The sequence below is a fragment of the Tamandua tetradactyla genome, chromosome 21, assembly GCF_023851605.1.
Source record: "Tamandua tetradactyla isolate mTamTet1 chromosome 21, mTamTet1.pri, whole genome shotgun sequence".
In the NCBI taxonomy this organism is placed as follows: domain Eukaryota; kingdom Metazoa; phylum Chordata; class Mammalia; order Pilosa; family Myrmecophagidae; genus Tamandua; species Tamandua tetradactyla.
Window position 1 is genome coordinate 51511568 of NC_135347.1, and position 22406 is coordinate 51533973.

At 41.8% G+C, this 22406-nt stretch overlaps 1 protein-coding gene across 1 annotated transcript in view; it reads right to left on the minus strand.

The window, feature by feature from the left end:
• Positions 1-22406, minus strand: part of THBS4 (thrombospondin 4) — a 45298-nt gene that overhangs the window by 19217 nt on the left and 3675 nt on the right. The window contains exons 2-9 of the mRNA XM_077139325.1: positions 21525-21728; positions 8939-9186; positions 6601-6709; positions 5687-5769; positions 4785-4836; positions 4346-4593; positions 2766-2903; positions 442-510 (exon numbers count right to left, since the gene is read on the minus strand). Coding sequence (XP_076995440.1) covers positions 442-510; positions 2766-2903; positions 4346-4593; positions 4785-4836; positions 5687-5769; positions 6601-6709; positions 8939-9186; positions 21525-21728 — 1151 coding nt within the window. The remainder of the gene's footprint in view (positions 1-441; positions 511-2765; positions 2904-4345; positions 4594-4784; positions 4837-5686; positions 5770-6600; positions 6710-8938; positions 9187-21524; positions 21729-22406) is intronic.

The window sequence follows — 22406 nt, forward strand, 5'->3', positions numbered from 1 at the left end:
TAAATGTTAAGCATTTTAATTTAATATGAATTACTTCTGACAACTTTTTGAAAAAAGAAAACTGTTTGGGGATCATGAAGTTACAAGTGAAATATGTATGCTGGAATAGTGAAGAAAAACTGACAAGCTTTTCATGTTTTTCCAAAAAAGATGATAATGACATTTTATCTAATAAATGTTTATCTAAGAGCCTAATGTTACAACTTTCATAAAGAATAAAGAGCAAACTTGGAATTTATAAAATTACTGTTAAATAAAAACTTAAATTATGTATGAAATGACATGTACGGGAAAAACTTTTTCCCCACAAACTTTGGTCCTTATTCTGCAATATAATTACATCAGGTCCGTACATTCTATATATGTTTGGTATTAGGACATCATCATACACTTGTTTAATAACTATTCTGCTTTGTGAACAAAGCTATGAGAAATACTTACCAAAGTGTTAATACAGATAGAATTGAGAACACATGCTCCATTTTGACATTCATCAATATCAGTGCAGATCTGGTACAAAAAAGTTTAGAGAAACACTGTTAACATAGAAATGGAAATAAGCTGTTTGTTTTGATATCTTTGTGTGAAGTGAAGACAGAGAATTTCTGGTACAATGGTAATTTAAGGGCCATTTTAGAGACCTCTTTTGATTTTTGTACCAATTCCAAATGATGCATGATGCGTGGTATTTAAAGTTGTTCAGAAAAGGTAACATGATTAATCCACAACCTTTCTAGTTAGGGAAGTTCTTTATCCTACTTAAGATCCAATGTACTTCTATCTGGGGATTCCTTTCTCCAGTTCTGGAAAATTCTCAACCTCCCTCCACTCCCATTCTCTTTTTGGAACTACAATTAGACAAATATTGGACTTTCTGATTAATATCATCTATTTAATCTTAAACCCTCATTCATATTTCCCTGAACTTTGCCTTTCTGTGCTGCATTCTGGATGATTTCCTTAGCCTCACCTTCCAGTCCACGAACTGCCTGTTGTGTTTATTCCATTTTGCCCACCTACAGCTTGTAATTTCAGTGATTATATTACTCATTGGTAGTTTTATTTGGCCGTTTTTCAAACTTGCCTTTTTTCACATTGCCCTACTCTTTAATTGAGGTATATATGCCATCTTTGATCTCTTTAACCTTTTTAACTTATCTAATACTTATTTTTTCTCATGGTGGTTTCTTCATAGGAATTGCCATTTTTTTCTGTGGGTTCACCCCGTGATGCTGCCTTTGCCTGGAAGTGTCCCACCCGCCCTGCGTCCCGGGGTGTTCACAAAGTGTCTGACTTTGATTTTAGCCAGGGCCGTGGGGATTCTCCTCTTCCAAGACTGGTTTTCATGTTAATATTTTGGCTTACATTCTTGCATCATAGGCGTGACACAGATTTAGATTGCACAACTATATGCGGTACAGCTTTTGACTGTTGTAGGCAATTCCCATTTTTGCAACTGTGTCCTAAAGCTAAGGTGAAGCTTCTTTGTTGTTTCCTAAGGCTAGGAAAGTTTTCCCAGTCTTGTAATGGATGGGGTAGTGATCTGAGACTCCTGCCTTATAACAGGGGCTTTGGGTCTTTGTAAGGATCTAAGACTGCATCTTTTGCACCCACATAAGTATAAAAACCCTAGATCCCACTCCTAAGACCTGCATCTAGCTCCCACGTCCCATAAGCTGCTGTGGCATCAGTTTCCAATCATAGCCTGACTCTGAGTTTCTTCTTTGTTCTTGGAACCTGCGCATCTCCTTTATTTCTTTTGATCTTGGTAATGCATTACAATTTGTTGTTAAATTTCATTTAGGTAGCTCCTCACTGCTTCAGCTCAGTTTATCATATTCTTGGAAGTCTATTGGGAAGTGCTCCTTACTAGCCTACATAACACTCCTCCTATTTCATTTTGTCTATTTTCCTTGGTTTAGTCTTGGAGATTTTGTCCTTAGAGGAGACAAAGAAAAACTTTGGGCCATTACTCTAATGGCTTCTTGTCATTCCTATTTGTCAAGCTTCCTCCCTTTGCTAATCTAAACAATGATGCCCTCTGGAGTCCTTTGATAGGCAGCTAGGAAATAATGAAGGCTGCCCTTCCTCAAAGCTAGTCATTTCCCCAAGGTAGTAAAATATATTTATAGAAGAACCATTTTTAAGGGCTGAAAACATCAAAAAGAATTTCACAGTCAGTCTGTCAAATAATGACCAGGATATAGCAGAACATTTGGAAATAAATGGAAACCGTCATAAAGTGCTCAAGTGCTTTATGACAATTTATAGCTTATATAACAATAAGGGTAGGTTTCCTTAGGGTATTATTTCTACTCTTGAAATCCTCTCATCTCTAAAATAGCCACTGATCGGCAGCAATGTCTCTATAAAAGTGACCTCATTTTCCAAAACTTTGTTTGTTTATCTGATTCTCAAGTTTTTCTGAAGAACAAACTGTTCAATGGCTGTCAACTAAACAAGTATGAAATTGTGCCACCTACTCAGCATTTCCCCATCCACTATTTTTTACTAGTTTTTGTTTTTTTTTTTGGATCCACTATTATCCCAGTCTAATGCCTTCCTCCCTTCTGGAAGTTACAAACATACTTAGAAATGAGTTGAAAATTTGCCTACTTTGCCCATTGTACCTCATGACGTTCGAGATGGTATTGACTGCTCAAGTAGGGTAAAGGGTGACACTGGAAGAGCTGGGAACCCACCGGAATCATTCTTTGGGTAACAAAAATAAAACAATGAGTAGAAAAACCATGACTTCAGCCCACCTGCTTGTTTGTCTTGGCAAAACTGATCCCAGCACCCTGCAGCGCTTGTCCTGTGAAGCCCACGGGGCAGGCATCACATCTGAAGCCAGGAGCCAAGTTCACACAGCGCACACCCGGGTGGCAGGGATGGTATTTGCACTGGAGACCAAGAAAAGTTCAAAGTCTTTAGCCACATGGGTTATACACTCTTAAACTTTCATGTATCTACTTGCATATGCCTATTTAGTCACTGAACTATGTGTTTTTGGTGGGAAAAAAGATAAAAGGAAATAAAGGCTTCCTACTTTAGTATTAACTGGTGAATCCTTGCACCTGCATTCTGAGTTTTGCTATTTATAGATAATGGCACATTCAAACTGGAAGGATGGGTCCATAATGCTAACCAGGCTACCTCCATGTACGTTCTTTAGTATTTTAACTCGGAATTTAAAAATCTATGTGAAAGGACAGTGCTACTTATCGACTGGATGTTGGATTAATTTGGATAGATCAACCAACTGTTCAGATGAGGACTCAAGAAAACAAAGCCAGGAGGCCTGTTTCTTTAGCAAGAGCCGATCCATCAGTATGTGTCCCTGTAATTGTGCCCTATGAAGTGTTTGGCTATTCCAAGGCTCTCTGAGTCTGGAGATTGATTCTGATACACTTCTTTTTAGCCACTTCAACTAATGTAAAAAACATGACTACTTTCTTTCTGCTCTTTCAAACGGAGGAAATTCCAGCTCGCAGATAAAAACCAGATGCCGGTCTAGGAAACGTGTGCAGATGTTTCTCCAATCGAGGGAAAACTAGAGACCATCTCACTTGCTTACTATCTGGAGAGATAATCAATCAAGCCAGTGAGCAAGCATCACCACGAGACTGCAGACGCCCTGAGGGTGTCAATGTGTACAGAAGTTGGTGGGGGTCAGTGTGTGCAGAAGCTCTCATGCCTTCTCCCAGCCTCCCTTGGCCAGGTGGAAGGGTGATGCGCATTCTAGCAGCAGCTGATTGCTTTGAGACTGGACTAGTGACCGGCTGATCATCTGGTCTTCAACATTCTCCTCCTGAAGCTGTGCCAACCAAAGAGCGTGCACGTGCCATCTGTGCTCTCTCTGGCTCCATCCCTGGGCTCTTTTGGGGACCACAAGCTGCGGCTACTCACAGTTTATAGGGTCTCCTCAACAGGTTCGTTGGTGTGAGATTCCCTTCTACTCCTCTATTTAGGAATAAATCAGTTGTCACCCCTGAAATAAACCCTCCCAACAGGGTCCTCCTTCCACATTTGCAAAAGCCTGGAAACACAAACTTGTGATACAGACTGCTGAAGGGAAATAGCCAATGCAGATGTCCCAGTAAAAACAGAAATCTCAGCACTGTATCAACATGGACAGGTAGCAGAGGTGGAAACACAGGAGAGAGAGACCACAGACTCATGGGGTCTCATTTTCTGTAACGATTCATAAGGACATAGTTTTGATGTAGCCTGGGGGACGACCTAAGGCATTCCTTAATTGTCAACTTTGCTTCTGTTTCTATTAGCTTTTTCCATGAGGGCATGGACGGTACTTAGCCCCTTCCCCTTCTCAGCTGACTTTTACCTCATCAACATCAGAACAGGTGACTCCATTTCCGGAGTAGCCCTCTGGGCAGGGCCCACACTGAAAGCTGCCCCTGGTTTCAGTACATCGGACGCCTCGGAAGCAGGGGTTGGGGTCACAACGGCGCTTTGCAGGAGCTGGAGGTACCGGGGATGCAGGGGATGCGGGGAATGCTGGGGGTGCCGGGGGCGCCGGGGGTATTAGGGGCACCAGTGTGTTTGGGGTTGGAGACTGAAAGCTGAGAGGACCTAGAAGAAAACAATACCCATAGGTTCATTCACCACCGGAAGAACATAAAAGATACAAAATGAAATTCTGCTTCCTGATGAACTTCTCCTCCCTTCCCTCCAGCTCTGTGCTGAACTCCCAGAAAATGCTGTCCTCAGTCTACACCCGCTCATCTGACGCAGAATGAGCCGGCTACTAGAAAAGCACTTACCGCAAGCCTGGCATTCAGCTATGGTGTTTCGCAAAAATGATGTTTCCTTGACCTTTAGAAATGGCAAGGGGGAAAAAAAAAGATTAAAAAGGAGCACCTGATATATAACCCATGAATAAAAGAATCCATGTGTAGTAAGTAAGTCATGAAACGCTTCTTAAAGTAATGCCGGATGTACTCCTTGACACCTCCACCCTGCTGGAGTCATGGTGTGTTTCTCACAAGCTTGTTCCCTCTTTCCAGGCCTTGTAGCAGAGCCCTGGAGTGCTGTGCTGGGGGGTCCTCCTGAGCCCTGGAGTGCTGTGCTGGGGGGACCTCCTGAGCCCTGGAGTGCTGTGCTGGGGGGTCCTCCTGAGCCCTGGAGTGCTGTGCTGGGGGGACCTCCTGAGCCCTGGAGTGCTGTGCTGGGGGGTCCTCCTGAGCCCTGGAGTGCTGTGCTGGGGGGACCTCCTGAGCCCTGGAGTGCTGTGCTGGGGGGACCTCCTGAGCCCTGGAGTGCTGTGCTAGGGGGACCTCCTGAGCCCTGGAGTGCTGTGCTAGGGGGACCTCCTGAGCCCTGGAGTGCTGTGCTAGGGGGACCTCCTGAGCCCTGGAGTGCTGTGCTGGGGGGACCTCCTGAGCCCTGGAGTGCTGTGCTGGGGGGACCTCCTGAGCCCTGGAGTGCTGTGCTGGGGGGACCTCCTGAGCCCTGGAGTGCTGTGCTGGGGGGACCTCCTGAGCCCTGGAGTGCTGTGCTGGGGGGACCTCCTGAGCCCTGGAGTGCTGTGCTGGGGGGACCTCCTGAGCCCTGGCTCTGGGTTCCCCTCGTTGCCTTCACAGTCCTACAGGTCCACCAGTGCATGCAAAGAGCTTCTCTAACAGTGTTGAGGTTTCCTGCTGGCATGCTTTGTCCGGTTTCTTACCTGCTGTCTCAGAAGATCTTTCACCTCTCCCAGCAGCTGGTTCAGTTGGGTCATTTGCCCCAAGAACTGTCGATTAAAGTCCCCTGTAAGAACAGCAAAAAAGGAATTTTCAACCAGTAACAGCCATTTCTACAGAGATGCAAAAACCAGATGTTTCCCCAGAGAATCATCATGACAAGATGATTCAAAAACCTAAGGCACCTGAAATGTTCCAAGAAGTGATCATGATGATGAATATGCAACTATGTGATGATATTGTGAATTACTGATTATATATGTAGAACAGAATGATCAAAGTAGGAATGTTTGCGTTCGTTAGGTGTTTTTTGGCATTTAAAACAATAAAATAAAATAAATTAAACAAACAAGTTTCATAATCTTGAAACTTGTTAAATTCCTTTTATATGCTTAAAGTCATAATCTTGTAAAAGCAAATCATATAGACATATTTTATCAAAGATATCCTATGCAATGTATTGATTTTAAATTAAAAATGTCATTTTTTTATGAGTAGCATAATACCAAATTTTGAAAAAGGATATTGATGAAAATGTGAAAAAAATCTTAACACACATTTTAAAATTAAATACATGATATTTTAATGGAAATGAAAAAAAAGAAAAAAATCTAAGGCATCTGAATTTAACTTGGGGGAATTTGTCTAATTCTTCTAAAAAGTAGTGACCTTGATAAGATGCTCCTGGCTAGTCAGTCCAAATTCTTATGAGTTATAAGAATAAACGTGCAACTCAAGTATTCCTCGCCCTGGCCTTTAGCACGGGAGTTTGATTTCCATAAGTGTATCCTGTCACGCTGCTCTGCCAACAGCCTGCCTTTAGGTGATGGATCCCAGCCCATTCGGGGACTGCAGAGATTGTGTTGCTGGAGGGGTGCAAAGGGCCCCATTCCCCCACCTGAGCTTGCGGCAGCCAGCGGCTCACTCTGCTGCAGGAAGCAGTCTTGCAGGCTGGCCACCTGGATCAGTGAGCCTCTCACCACCAGCTTCAGCTCTTCCACGAGGTCCTGGAAGAAACCACACGCATACCCAACACTGCTGACGCCATTCAGAAGCCGGCGTCCTTCCATACCCACGTCATTTGCCCAGTGTGGTAGCCCTGGGTGCTTGGGCTCTGTCAGCTTATGTAATTTTGTGGGTTCACTCTCCTAGTCCTTTCTTTTCCACTGAAGCAGATACAGAAGTTAACGAGCAACTTAGGAAAATGTTGGCCTCTCACTTGGTCTGAGAGTTCACCAAAATGACTGATAAGAGGCAAGTCTGATTTTCTTCATGAGAAATATTATTTGGAGGCAGAAATGATCGGATGAATTGCCCAAATTTATGGTGTTTGGGTTGAAATAAAGAAGATATTGATCCTAATTTTGAGTAGGATTGTCTTTAGGATGCCTTTGGCTCTAGGTTTTAGCAGTCTCTGATTTTCTTGGATTATGAAACTAATAAATGGCATATTCTATGATGATTAAGTAATTGGGCCTGTATTTTACATAACTGGTGGACTGCAATCATTCACTGTTAATCCCAAAGTTAATTTCCTTACCCCTTAATTTTGTAAATTATACTTACTTTATTACAGATATACATGACAAGAAAAGTTCACACAACTGCTTATATAAAATCATCATACTCGTGTTAGAAATGAGCACGCTAATAAGCATTTTCAGAAGAATTCTACATTTCAAGTTAACTCTGCTAAGATGTTATGTAATGTGTGCTATGTGACAGACGTGGTGTTGGACACCCAGCTGTGAGCTCCTTGGAGGCAGGGCCAGGTCTGGTGTCCCCCAAATACGGCCCCACTGTTTCCTTAATGCCTAGCAGACAGCTAAGGCATAGTCAGTGCTTATTACATGTTCGCTGACTAGCTGGCTGATTGAATGAACATGTAGACGACTTAAAGACAGAGTTGATATCGTCCCTGCTGATAGCTGAAGAAGTAGAGCTTTTGAGGAAATGCCAGTGACTCTAATTTCTGATGACCTTTTCATGGCTGATTCTTGACTCCATTTGATGGTGGACACTAATGTATGAAATGGTCAGTGACACCATTTCTGATTGTCACTCTGATTATTTGGGCTAATATAGGGACTCCAAAATAAGGCTTGGTGTATTTCTCTATTCATATATATATATGGGACCCTGCAAGAACAAGAAAAAACAAAATCTTGGATTTGAGCTTTCTTGGAATTTCTGCTCAAAATCCTTGCTGTTTTTCAAGCCCAAAATTCCAGGATAAGATCAATAGTCTTTATTTTATTATCTAAACCTTCTCAGCCATTCCCAGTAGTAATGGAAATGATTGCTTACACTCTGCCTCTTTGTACAAAGAGCTCAGAGCAGCTTGTATCTAAAACACATATAAGGAGATAATAAAATGGAAATGATAAATGAGGATTAAGAGAGAGAAGTCAGCAATATTACAGGCTATAACAAATGAACATGGTTTCTGAGTTGGCATTGACTTTGGTTGCAGATGAAATTCGGGAACTATGATCAGTTATAGCTATAATTATTGAAAAGGACAAAGAATACTAATTCTTTATAGGAAAAAAAAAGCATTGCCTAGCACAAGAATCTAAAGAAATGTATGTTGCAATTTCTGTAGGGGGTGCAATGATATAATGAAAAAAACGTCAAGACAATGGAAAACAGAAGACAGAAAGGATGGGACTTTTTGAGACCACATGGAAGCAGGCTGGCAATAAATTCCTTTTTTGCTAGTGGCTGTCCTAACAAGATCCATGAAAAATATTGTTCCTAGTGCTTGGCAGGTTCCAAATATTCTGTTTTATTTTCATTAAAAATAAAACATTAAAGAAAGATTGAGAACATATAAAACTGATAACCCTATCACTCTAAAGATGGCTATTTCTATTTTTGCTATTGTTTTCCAACTTCAAATTGTCTCCAAAGAGTCTCTATTTATCACCTAAAGGAAAAAGGCTCAAGCTCTGGCTTCATGTTAGAATCAGTATTTACATAATCATGATATCTAAGCCCATCAGTTCTTAGATAGGTTCTGACCCACAGAATCTGACCCAATTGATCTAGTGCATGGGTCCTGAATGCGTATTGTTTCTCAGTTGCCCAGATAATTCTAATATGCTGACAGAGCTAAGACCACTGGCCCTCAGAGGGGAACAGGGAGTCCATGAGCCAACCTGTTTCCCCAGCACATTCCCCTGTGTTGGCAGTCTCGGCAGCCAACTTCAGATAATGGTCTTGTTGGTTCGTACCTGTGCCTTCCTCTGGAAAGTCCTCAGTTCAATGGACTCGGGGTTGCGGGGGAGGCTAGAAAAGGCTCTGGGGAGATTGTGAATGGAATCCACTTGGGTACAGTCTACGTAGAGCTCTACGGAGCCAGCCCCTTGCTGCAAATTGCTCAGTCTCAGGAGGATCCTGTGCCGCCGCCCGTCAGCCAGCTGCACGTTGTTGAAAACCACCAGGTGAATCTTCCTGTCGTTCTTCAGGTAGCGGAGGATGGCTGGAATCAAGCAGAGACCGAGACGGGTGTGATAATGCAAGGGCGAGCGGTGCTTTACTGAACAGCCTCTTGCTCACAAGGCTGCATCACTGGAAAGAAGGTGAGCCAGTTGTTCCTACAGGTGTTGATTCGACATCTTCCCTGCACCAGGCACTGTTCTAGGCACTGGCAACGCAGAGGTTTAAGGACCCACTCCCCACCCTCGAGGACATTTTATGCTGATGGAGAGGCAAACAATAGCAGAAGATTAAAAATTAAACCAAATCATTTTGGATCATAATAAGTACAATGAGCAAGAAGAACCCCCTCAAAAACCAATTAAAATCTAAGCAGATGATAAGCTCCTAAGGGCAGAATTTCATGGAGTCACCATTTCCTGAGCACTGGTTTGGGGTTGCTGCCATCCTTCCTTACTTCAGATACCGAATTCCCACTTGTTGCTACCCTTTGGGATTGGAAATCACTGCAGGTGAAGAAAGCAAAGCGCAGCTCGGTGAAGGAATTTGCATGAAGACATAGGAAGTGGCAGGACCAGAATGCAAACCTGAATGCTCACGAGCCTCCAAGCCAGTGCTGGCTTATTCTGACACCAAATAAATGAGAGGCATGGACAGGCTCTTTGTAAGCATACGTCAGATTAAGTGTCATACTGCTCCTCAGCCATCCATCCCAAATATAACAATGCTCGTTAGAAAGTACAAGGTATCCATGGTTGCAGATGAAGGATGAGGAGGGAGAGTCAATACCTATTTTCTAGGTAGGTAACTATCTATTCATATATTTTCTTAGGCTCACTAAATGAACATTCACGTGAATTTAAAAATTCTGGTTCCATTTTTGTCTTGAATGTATTGGGACATGAAGTGAAAATCTGTTCCTGGATGTTGACCCTTTATAAACGAAGCCTTTTGGCCAAGGTTTGCTAAAAAGACCAAAGTACTTGCTCCAAAGATATGTTTACCAAAAATATCCCCAGGTGTATCCTCAGCTGCCACTCAGGACCCCAGATTCATCACCAGAAACAATCCCAGGAACAAGGTAGGTATGCTGGTTTGAATCTGTGGTGGACCCCAGAAAAGCCATGTCCTTTAATCCTCATTCAATATTGCTGGGTGGGAGCATTTTGATTGTTCCCGTGGAGATGTGACCCACCCAATTGTGGGTGGTAACTTTTGATTAGATGATTTCCATGGAGGTGTGTCTCCACCCATTGGAGGTGGAGTTGCTTACTGGAATTCTTTAAAAGAGGAAACATTTTGAAGAGAGTCCCTTTTGTAGAGCCACGAGAAAGCGAACAGATGCCACCATGTTTGCCATGTGCCCTTGCAGCTGAGAGAGAAACACTGAACTTCATCGGCCTTCTTGAACCAAGGTATCTGTCCCTGGATGCCTTAAACTGGATATTTCTATAGACTTGTTTTAATTGGGACATTTTCTCAGCCTTAGAACTGTAAACTAGCCACTTATTAAATCCCCTCTTTTAAAAGTCATTCCATTTCTCATGTATTGCATTCAGGCAGCTAGCAAACAAGAGCAGATATAGGAAAGGTTCGTTCTAAATGTTGCTGCATAACTAAGGTACAAACACTTCATCAGGGCCCCAAAGGTCTCAGTCAAAGCTATCAGCTAGCCTGGGGTGGAAAGTCTTCACATATCCTTTGAGTGGGGGGGTTTAGTGTAGGATTTTTCTGGAGAGCAACTTAGCTATCTTTATCAGAACCTTGACCATGTATAGATCCAGCCATGTCTCTGGTAGGAGCTGAAACTAAGTAAAGTTTTAGAAAGCACCAAAATATATAAGTAAGAATATTCATTACAGAAGTATTCATTATAGCAAGTATTTGGCACAAGATGTCTAAAAAGAGAGGTATGATGACTTAAATTATGGTACGAACATAAAATAAATAAAAATAAAACATGAGAAACATGAAAGGACATTCTCAGTATTTTGTGACGTGACAAGTGGAGATTTATAATCCATATAAATTCCATTCGTTAAAAAAATGTGTGTATGCATGCGTTAATTCACACATGTACATATCATATATATTATGCATGCATATGTAAAGTACATACACACATATATGGAACATTAGAAGGAAATATGTCAACATTAATATGATAATTGCTAGGTGCGTGGATGATGTGCTTTTTTTCCTTCTTGCTCATCTTCATTATCTAATTTTTCTACGAGAAACATGCATGACATATATAACAGAAAACGTAAAAAAGATAAGAGTCACACACACATACACCAACCGTCTTGCTGCTAATCCATTTTATTTGTGGTGAGTAACTGAGACCATCATCTTATGTGGCTTTCTTGTAGAGTATAAATGTCAACTTGGTGCCACCATGTTCCAGCTAGACAGGGACACCTGTTTGAGTTGTAGTATCGAAAAAAATCACTACTACGAAACTTTAAGGATATATTTGAAGTTTTTCCCTACATCAGACTTTCTAGGTTCACTTCTGCATCTTGTAAACTCTGACTAGATTTGCTTTTCCATTGGTCTGGAGAGTGCCAGTTGGCATCTGGTTCTGTGGTGTAGAGAAATGCCAAGGAGGCAATCTCTTCCATCCATCACCTGCTTATGGTGAGAAAAGAATTGCAAAGACCTGGAAGACAGACGGAGCTCAAAGGCATTTCTGTGAATATAAGTACATACTATGTTTCCTTGAGTCAAATATTGATAAGATTTAATAAATGTGGCATGAAGTAAAAGGAAAGAAGTGGGGCAGTGGAAGGGAGACACGAGGAGACAATTTCTGAGGTATTTCAAACTGCTTTACATAACAGAATGTTTACCCTTTTATTTAATTTTGATTGTTGAGAACTTGCAATAGTAACTGCGTGGCTGGAAACTGGAGGCACAGATGCTACCCAAGGAAAGGGGGAGTTTGAGCCCAAATATATGCACTAATTAAATTTTTAAAAAAGCTTTTATTCCTTTCCCATTTGGAACAGTTTTGCAAATATCTGGAATTTTTACAGGACAATAAAAATACTACTTGGACCAGGAAACTTGAATTAGGTCAAACACACATTCACTCACTATTACTTTATCCTGGTCATGGCCACCTCCTTCTTTCTGTTCCCCATATTAACAGTTGAAGAGAATACTAGTGGTTTAAAACAAATACCCTTGGTTTTCCTCCATAAACTCAGATTTCCATAAAGTTCAAAGGAAACGCGTTATCTTGGGCAGGTTGCCTGTTTCTCACTGGCCTTCACAGGGCATGCAGGGCATCATTTATTTTCATAACTGAATAACTGAGTTTAATTTTATAAATAGTGCCCAGTGGACTATGTTACACATAGCTGGTGCACATTAAACATTGTGAAAATGAACTTGCAATGAATAATTAAATGATTGCATTTAAAACCTTTCATATAGAAAACAATATTTTGAGAATGGTAACTCAACATCTCATTCCAGATAGCAAAAACCTATCATTGCATTCATGCCCTCATTTAAGGAGATTCTGTACTTCTGCCTTGCTTTCTGTTGCAATGCTGCACCACAATGCCAAATTCCTCATGCTCTTAAATCTTGTGGTGATGGCAAGAGGACGAAAAAGGAAAAGAAGAATTACGGAAACTTCCATCTTCACCATGTCCGTTAGAAGAAAAATGATCAAGCACCTTGGCATTTACCGTTCTTCATATTTGATCCAATAATTCTCATTTCGCTTTCGGCTTCCATTTTTCATTTTTCTTTTTTATTGCAAATTCCTAACCTCAGTGCCTCCCTACTTATTTTATCTTCAGTGCAGTAAGACAACCCCAGAGGGCACAGAGGCCCCGGCTCAGGAAACAACGCTTTCACATCAGTCTACGGAGCCCGGAAATGGCCTAAGGCTCTGCCCCGGAGCCTGCAGCCTGCTGGGTGGGAACTGCATGACCTTCTGCAGAGGAAGCGCCATCTGGAAGGAGAGAGATCAGGAATGGATCCCCTTCGTCTCTCCAGCCCCCCTTTCCCAGCGCTCACTTCACCTTATTTTAGTCCAGCACTCACACATAAACCCACACACAGCAGAGGAAACAAAGCCAAGGGGATGATAGCACAGACAGAATGAGACAATGATTGTACACCGCCAAAAAAGGCATGCAAAGCTGCAGGAGTGGGCTTCCCCTGGCTTAACCACACCTCTGCCCGGCCACCACCCAGGGGAGCTCCGTACTAGGAAAACATTCACTGGACTCAACTCTGTTTCTTCAGCTGTGGCACATTCAGTCCTCGCACTTGCTTTGCACTCTTGCTTGGTGATTTGGGGCTGGTTATCTTGCAGGCCTAGTATAAAGACCTCAGCGCACCTCTGATGAGAACTGGAGGCTGGAGGTGGGCATCCCTTACTCTCCATCTCTATCCTGTTCCACTCCCCGTCCTGACCCTCCTCCTACTCAAGGTCTCTTCTTTCTGTGTGCACCATCAGTTTCCTTGGACTGACAGATTGAGCTTCTTATAGAGCTGCTGCGACCAGGTTATTTATTGTCTTATCAAAGCAAGCACAGAAGTAAGCAAATGAAATCCTTCAATAGCTCCCAGATGCCTAAATAATGTCTTAAGCTCCTTATCGGAGGGCTGGGCCCAAACTTCCTGCCATCTCAATTACTCTGTTCTGAGGTTTAGCGCCCCTCCAGCTCTCTCCAGCCTCTCCCATCGTTCTCTGTCAGTGCAGAATGTTCTCCCCTTCTCCACTGCTCGCCTGCTCCTTCGTTACTGCAGGTCTGCAGCCAAGATCCAGCTCAAATGCAACCGCCTCCCTGAAGTCTTCCTTCTCTGTGGCTGGACGTTCTCTCTCTCATTCATAACATCTTCTCAGTACTTTTCTAGGTGTACTTTCTGGGACTCAGATTCCAGTCATGATTCAGATACTTAGTAGTTGTGTAAGACTGGGCCAGTTAATTTTGCTAAGCTTCTGTTCCTTAAACTATTAAACGGGGTTAATAATACTTGCCCTTCCCACTTATTTTGCTTTCAGTGGGGATCAGATAAGAAAATGCAAAGTTATAAACTGCAATACCAATGTAGGTATTAGTATATGTATTTGTGTCTATTTCTTTTCTTTTCTACCAGAACATAAACTTTTGGGATCAGGAGTCTATTTCTTACCAATTTCAATACCGTGTAGCATCTGACAGTTCCAAATGCTCTACTTATTGAATGAAAAAAATGCAGTTAAAGTAGCGTTTTCAGGTGCCAACTCTGATTTTTTTTACCCCAAATTATATCTTTTTAAAAAGTGTGGATGCAATTTCTATTGATTTATTTATATAAATCCTTTTCCTCTAAACTTAGCATCTTTTTAAAATTTTTATTGTGAAATATAACATATATACAAAAAAGAAATAAATTTCAAAGTATATTTTAAAAGTAGTTATAGAACAGATTTCAACATTTGGTATGGGTTACAGTTCCACAATTTCAGGTATTTCTTCGAGCTGCTCTAAGACACTGGAGACTGAAAAGAAATATCAATATAATGAATCAGTAGTCGGACTCGTTTGTTAAATCCTATCTTCCCTGTTACAACTCCTCCCTCTCATTTGATCCTTCTCCCAGGCCTCAGGATTATATGGCCAAGGGCAATTCTAACTTCATGTTGAAAAGGGGTGTCGAGGTTATGGAGTAGGGGAATGCAACTGGTTGACACTCTTGGAGAGACTGGTAATTCTGGATTTCAGAGATTATCTGAGCTAGGAACCATCTGGAGGTTTTATGCCTCTAAAAAATAAACTTAGTGAGTGAAACTTTTATAGAGTCTCAGGTAGAGCCCTGGGTATTCTTTAGGATTTACAGGAGTACTGTTGGTTGGGGGTTGGCATACCATGGCAATCAGCAATTAAACTTAGCGTCTTTGTGTCCTTGATAATTTGGGGCATGATTTTATGGCCCTGACCCAGAGCGACACTTTCATGCTTAGGTACCAACCCACTACAGGAACCAAGCAGCCCAGCCTGTTTCAATATGATCTCAGGGACCGGCAGGAGATGAAAAAGCAAACCAAAGCAAGGAAGATTTGGAAAGTTGCTATCTAAGAAAAAAATTTTCAAAAGGTGTTTTTGAAAAGTGGACCTGGTAGTCAAAAATATTGTTATATGTTGAAGGTCGGACAAGTGATGCTGGGTGCCAGCTTTAAAGAACTGGAAATGATAATATTTTGCCTGCTTGGGCTACAGGAGTTCAGAATGAGCTGGCACAGGGGCAGCAAAATTGGGACGGTAATCTCAGCTTTCTGCTTTGCTTGGCAAATGACCTTGCTCTTTGGCACTATTAAATATATGATGAAAGCCACAGCTGTCAACATTTCCTCCTCTTTTAAAATAACTGTACATTTAAAAAAGTGCCTTCTTGCCATCGGTGCCTCTTGTGATGGATGTTCTTTTTCCCTTTGCTTATTTATCTGTATGCTCTATACACCAGGTCTGTGTAGCTTTAGGGCTCTGGAACTACATATAAAAGGTAAATCATCAAATTGCTTTTCCTGAAAGCACTCTGGGTGACTCCTAGCTATGAAAAATACAGTCTGTGCTTTTCAAAATTTTCTTATGGTGTTGAACAAATGTAAAATTTACAGAATACAGACTCATGCACACATGCGTATGCACACACACACTCCTAATGAAAAGAAAACACCCTGTGAAAGGAAATAGCAGTAATATTAGACATGTTAGAGGGTTTTATATTTTGAAAAATTAACAGACTCGTTACACACAACTAGCTGGTAGGTGAGGAAGCTTTGAGTATACATAGAATCCGAGGTCACATTACAGGAGAGAGCTGCAAAGCAATTTCTTATGTGCCCATGCAGCCTCTCTGCCCTTACTTGATTCACAGAATATTAGTATCATAAGTCATCCAGCTAAATCTCTCACTTCAAAAGTCCCTTCAAGAAAAGCACAGCGTCTACCAGTACATTTCCAGTAACAGGGAGTGCATTACTTTTCAGAGAAACCCATTTCACTTCTGGAGAGTTCTCCCACATTTTCCTAATACAAAGCCAATATCTGTTTCCTCTGGCTTTCACCGTGGCCTAATTTTACCCTTCAGAGCTGTGGACAGATTTCGTCTGATCCTCGCTGCAAACGACTTTCTTCAAATGTATTAGGGCAACTTTCATACCTCGCATGTCTTCTGTCTGGCTCCTCTGGTGCTCCAGTTCCTTTAACTTTTTGATTTGTGGTGTGGTTAAAAAAAAAAAAAGAACCCCAATAGGTACTATTTTGGTGACTCTCTTCAAGATAATGTCTGCGTTGACAGTGTCCCTGGGAAACATGTGCAGGACGAGACGCAGTTTCCAGATATGGTCGGACGATTTCGAGTTCAGTGATTATGAGTTCATCTTTTGGCCACATGCATGTATTAATGAGGGCTACAATGTAAGGCATTTTTAATAAAACAGGTGCATCATGGTCTCTGTTCAATCATTCATTCATTTGGCAAACTAGCATGCATCAAGCGCTTTGCTCAACTCTGGTTAGTTTCTCACTTTGATTAGGACTCCTAGGAGAGCTCTCCCACATCCAGCACTCCCACAGTTCATCTTTCACTCCTAAGGGATAAATCTACCTTTATTTTTGTTAGATTTCGCCTGATTCATCGTGGCCCTTTGTGTCAGCCTGGTAAGACCTTGCCGTCCTCGATGATAAACTCTGACATGGTCAACCCCTTTTCTCTCTGATACGCCCAACAGTTCAACGCGCCAAATTAGAGCCTTGTCAAAAATCACTAGATACTTTGATATAAGATGCTTATCAAACCGCAACAGCACTATTATATAGTTCATTCTTTTATATATTATTACGAAATGACTCCATATCATTCTTTTCTCAAGTGAAGATACATTATGTTCAGAGCCTTCTTTTGATCTAACAGTTTAGAAACTCTACTGAGAAAAAGAATGAATTTGGATTTATTCCTAGTAAATCCATCTTGCCTTCAAATAATCACAGCTTTCTATTCCAGGGGATTCAAAAATACATGAATACTAATAACCCACTGGAGGTTTGTCCTAAATTTCACTGGCCTATAATTTTCTGTATCTACATTTCCCTCCTTTATAAAAATAGAAACATTTGTCTGTTCCCAGCCTTTTAGAACCTTTTCCATTCTCTGTGATACCTAAATGTTACTAACAGTGGCTCCACTATCTTTTTTTCTTCACCAAGTACTCCAAGATATAATTCACCTGGGTTTGGACAAATAAACTCATGAAGGAGATGGGTGTTTTCCTGCTGTCTCCTCATCTAGCTTTTCTGTTTGTTTTAGTCATACTTTGTTCATTCTTGGTAATTTGAAGAACATTGCTCTTGATGAGCGGGACAGAAACAAAAGAGTTTAGTAGTTATGATGTAGTTCTATCAATATGTTAGTCTTGCATCACCCATTCCAGGCAGTGGATTTATTCTTTCCTTATTCTGAACACAGCTGAAAACATGCCTCTTATTCTCTTATGTGTGATTAGCTAACAACTCAGTTGGGTTACAGCCTTCAGTCCTAGACATACAGCTTTGTGTCGAGTTTTAATATTCTTCCTCCCACCTTCTCCACATGACCCCTTCGAATTTGAGTTTACTCAAGAGCACTTCATAAGAATAATGTGAAAGTTAAAAGGGGAAATAAGTGTTGAGCTTATGGCACAACCCTGGTACCTTGTAAGGGCTCTATAAATATTATTCATTAATCTTTGAAGCCCCTCCTTTCCCCCTTCATTACTATGTCTAGAATTCTAATATTTATACTCTCTTATCTCTCTCAAACTGTATTTCTCTTTAGCCTGTGGGCTTCAAAAGCACTATTCTGAATCACTAGACACCTCCATCCTTGGGCTACAGAGCTTGACTGACTCTTTCTATTATTGGAGACTTCAACACTTTAAATTCCTGGGGTTCTTTTCACTTCCACAGCACCAAGTTATTCTTCGATGGTGATCAAGTTAAACCAAAGGAGTAGTTATTCTTGTCTCTTTTTTCTAAAAACAAAAGCTGTCATCAAGACAAGCCAAGGGTTGACCAAACTATTATCTTTGGCAGACAGCTGTTTAAATCCTAGACATCTCTTGTCACTACTATATACCCCTTGTCACTTGAAATTTTTGAGTTTCACAATCTAGAAAAAGTTATCATACCTTACGTAATTTAGTTCTTGTAATAAACCTATGAAGCAGATAGTATCATCCCTCCTTTAGAGATAACGAAACCGAGGCTAAGCAATTCAGAGAAGTTTTCTCGGTGACATAGTTGGTAAGGTTTTTAAGCTGTGACCCAAACTCAGGATGCTAAGTGGAAAGTTGTCCCTATGCCATGTCTTCTATCCTGGTTTTCAGCCAGGTAGTTTTTGTGGAATGCTTATTTTTACCAGGACTATACCACCTATATTGCTATTAATAATCTGATAGATCATTTCTATCAGAAATATCATCCATATTTCTTTATGTACTCATTCAAATGGTTTTCAACATTCATTCATTCAAAAACCTTTTTTTTTAAGCACCTACTATTTGCCAAGTATTGGATGTCTGGAATTTCCACAATGGTGTATATCTTCTTTAACAAACAAGGCTACTCTATTCAGTCTCCATTTATTATATTCAGTTGTCCATGAGCCACTTCTACGTACAATGCACTGTTAGGTGCTACAGTAGATTCAAAGGTGCTTTAAGGGATATTCCATCTACCTTGAGGGAGCTTACAACCTATTAGAGAGAAGACCTAAGGCAAACTAATATTAAGACATACAAAGTCACATAAAGAAAGGTGTCGAAAGGAGTTTAAGATGGGTCTTGAATGTGTAGGATTTTGGCATGTGGGGATGGCACGTGACATGTACTAGGGTAGGACAGAGGGAAGAGAAAAAAGGTGGAAGAGGAGGTACAGCCAAGGCAGGTCTAGGGAATGACAGCTAGTCCCCATAGCTGAAGCAGAGGCTGTCTGTGGGGCTGGAAGGAGGGATAAATCAGAAAGGCTGGTTGAGAGCATACCATGGAAAGTGCTGAACGCTCAGCTGAAGTGTTTGTACTTTATTCAGTTTGGGATAGGGAGCCACTGAAGGTCTCTGGAGTGAGCCGTGACTTGATCTAAGTTACGCTATGCTAATGGTAATAAGGCACAGGGTGGAATGACCTGGAGAAGTCGAAAGTAACAGCAGAGAGCTCCGTGACTAATCCATTTTCCCAGTCTTCAGGCGACACACTGCAGCTGGTTCCAGGAGTTTGTCCAGGGCCCAGGGCAACCAAATCATGCATTTTGGTATTATCTGGGTAGTCATACTCCTTCCTCTCCCAAATCATGGATTTTAAGGTAGAGAAGGATGCTTTCTATTTCCTTTCCAGGTCTTTTAAAAGTCAGTAGAGTGACATCTTAATTTCTCCTGGCTGTCTCACTATTTTCCATTCAAATCAACGGAAGAGGACATCAGCTGAACTTTGGAAAGGTGGATAATGTCTAGGGCTCACTCTCCAGGAAGATAATTCTTCTCCCACCCTCCATAAATCTTTTGCCAGATCTGCATGGCCACCATAGGATATTTCAATAGGGAGTCACAGCCGCATGTTGTTTTCTTTTCCTTGGTCCAAATGGAGCCAATGATTTCTCCTTATTGTTCCAGTCAGAATAGACTGCTGTTGCTTCCCAGAACTTTCAGACTCATCAGCTATGGAAAATCTTTGTACTTTTCCCATTACTCCAGTAAAATTTTTTCTCTATGCCACATTCTTCAACTCTCCAAGTGCTAATACTGGTATAAATTCCTCTTTGTTTTTTGAGACTTTCGATTTCTGGATTCTTTCAGGATTTTTTTTCCCACATCTTTTTAAGAGCTGTTTGTTTTCTCTAGGAGTTGGAGAGTGGAAAAGGGTTCATTAACTCCTTCATCTTCTCTAACATGAAGATCAGCTGGTATTTACGGCTGAGTCACATAACTGGTGATTCTTCATAGGAAGCCCTCTAGCAACTTCCTTCACCGTCCACCTGTCTGCACATCTATCTGGTGTGGTCTCTGCTTATATAAACAGAAAGAATCGGTTCAAAGGAAGCTGCTTCCTGTGTTTTCAGGCAACGCAGACATTCCACAGTAGGTTCACACATATTGACCAATTTAAACATAGGGAGTGAGATTCAGTGAAGACAAAAAGCTAGGAACAGAGTTTCTCATCCTGCAGAGGGCATTCTAGCCCATCAGCTGCATGAGCTAAAAGAATAATCTTTCTAATGCATTGAAAATAGGTCCTTTACCGAGAAGCTGCTGATCTTTAGATGAAGAACGGTGACATGTACAGACTGCAAAATGAGTAGCTGAGTTCCTTCAGTAGATGTGAGTCAAAATGAGGCTTTCAGATGATTTGAGGCAGAGAGATGGGCTAATTCACCTGCTAGTAGGGTTGAAGATGGGGAAGAGTGGAAGGGAATGGTTGAATCATTTGCTGACCATGTCCCCAGGCTCTCTTCAATATTTGAGACCTCACCCCAGTGAGGGTCAGAACTAGACCCTCAAAAAGGGGGCTCAGGCCCCATTCCATCTTATTTTCAACTCTACAGGTGTAAGAAGTCTAAGATTTAGGACTTTCTTTCAATTCCTCATGCCTGCAGATTTAAGTGTTTAATCACCATCAGAATCTGAGAGAGTCTGAAGAACTAGAAATATCTACTTTCTGAAGTAAAACGAATAAACATAAAAAGTAGCCAGCAGGCCCAGTCCTCCTATTTTTTTTTCTTCTTTTTCATAGCCCATCTATTTTTATTAGCTGCATGAAGCAGCACGAACATGTATCTGTCACATTTGTCAATAAGCAGGAGCAGGTGTTGTCCCCAGGGTGCAGATGGAGGGGAGTAGATGGAAAATAGTAACCTTTCTTTGGAGGGGGAGTCATTGCTTAGTGCTTGTAGTAACTCACTTTGGCAGCCGCATAGGGGATCAAACAAGTGACGGACCTGTGTAAACTGGCAATGACACATATAGGGTAGAGAGCTGCTCACTTTGCTCTACGAGCTGCTTCCAGAACTAGGAGTCAAACATGTAGCCAGAGAACAGTAAGAACGATGGAGGAGGCTGATTGTCCTGGGCTCTGGCCCTTCCAGAACCGGCTCCAATAACACAAGGGTGGGACAACGCCAAAGGGCATCATGGCCACCAGCGAGTCTTCACTCCTTCTCCTAATATTCCCGCACCCCCCCACCCCATAAAGTGAAAGCACAATAAGAAGAATGTGGTATTGAAAACCCAGACAGTGGTTGAGAATAACATTGTACACAGGAACCGTCTTAAGAAAAACAGTCCCCAAATCCTGGAATAGAAAAAGAGCATTTTCAAGATCATGACTCTTGCTAATTTGCTTACCTTTGTTTAAGCGTCCCATCACGACAAATTCAAAATACTTGCTGTTGTCAGTTGAGGAGTAGAGGCCGAAGATGGTGGCTGAGGCTTTTGTCTGCAGCTTGAAGGTGGAGATGACATAGAACTCATTCAAGGTGGGGTCCGTCAGGACTGGCTGCAGAATGCGGGGGTTCAGCCTCTGGCTCGAGGAGGGAAGAAGGTCTAAGACTGGGAGGAAGCAGGGGGAAAGGGGCAATCAGTTAAAGACTTAGCTCTGGGGAAACATGTTTCGTGGAGGGACAAGAAGACAATTAGCTACAGTTAAAGTAACGTCAAGTCATCTTGCGGTCATCGCTCCCGCCTTGCCACCCTCACCAGTTCTTTCTCATCACTTTTATAGTGTCCGGTCATTTCCACCAGAAGAAATATAGCACAATAATCATCCCGGGGTCATAACCCTCAAGAGTAGACTACATTTGCAGACACAAAATTGGATTTGGCTGGAAAAGTGGCTTAAAATGTCCACTAGGGAAAGCACTGAAGGCTTAATGTACAAGGAGGCAGATGAGAACATCCCAAATCATTGTTTTCCTTTATCCCCAAGCGGTGAATTCCTGCCACGCAGTTCCTTATACACCACGTGGACCAGAGTCAATTCTATTTTCCTGGTAAGTGACAGATAACAGGGAATGCAGCAAAAAGCACAAATGTGATGGGAGATATATTGCCGGTAAAACTATTTTCTACCTTGGCGATACCTCTGTGTTCCCCTTTGCCTTATAGTTCTCTGAGATCTTTCTGTTAAAAAATAGTGATGTGGGGGTGGTGCGAAGGTGGCTCAGTGGCAGAATTCTTTTCTGCCATGCCAAAGACCCTGGTTTGATTTCTGGTGCCTGCCCATGCAAG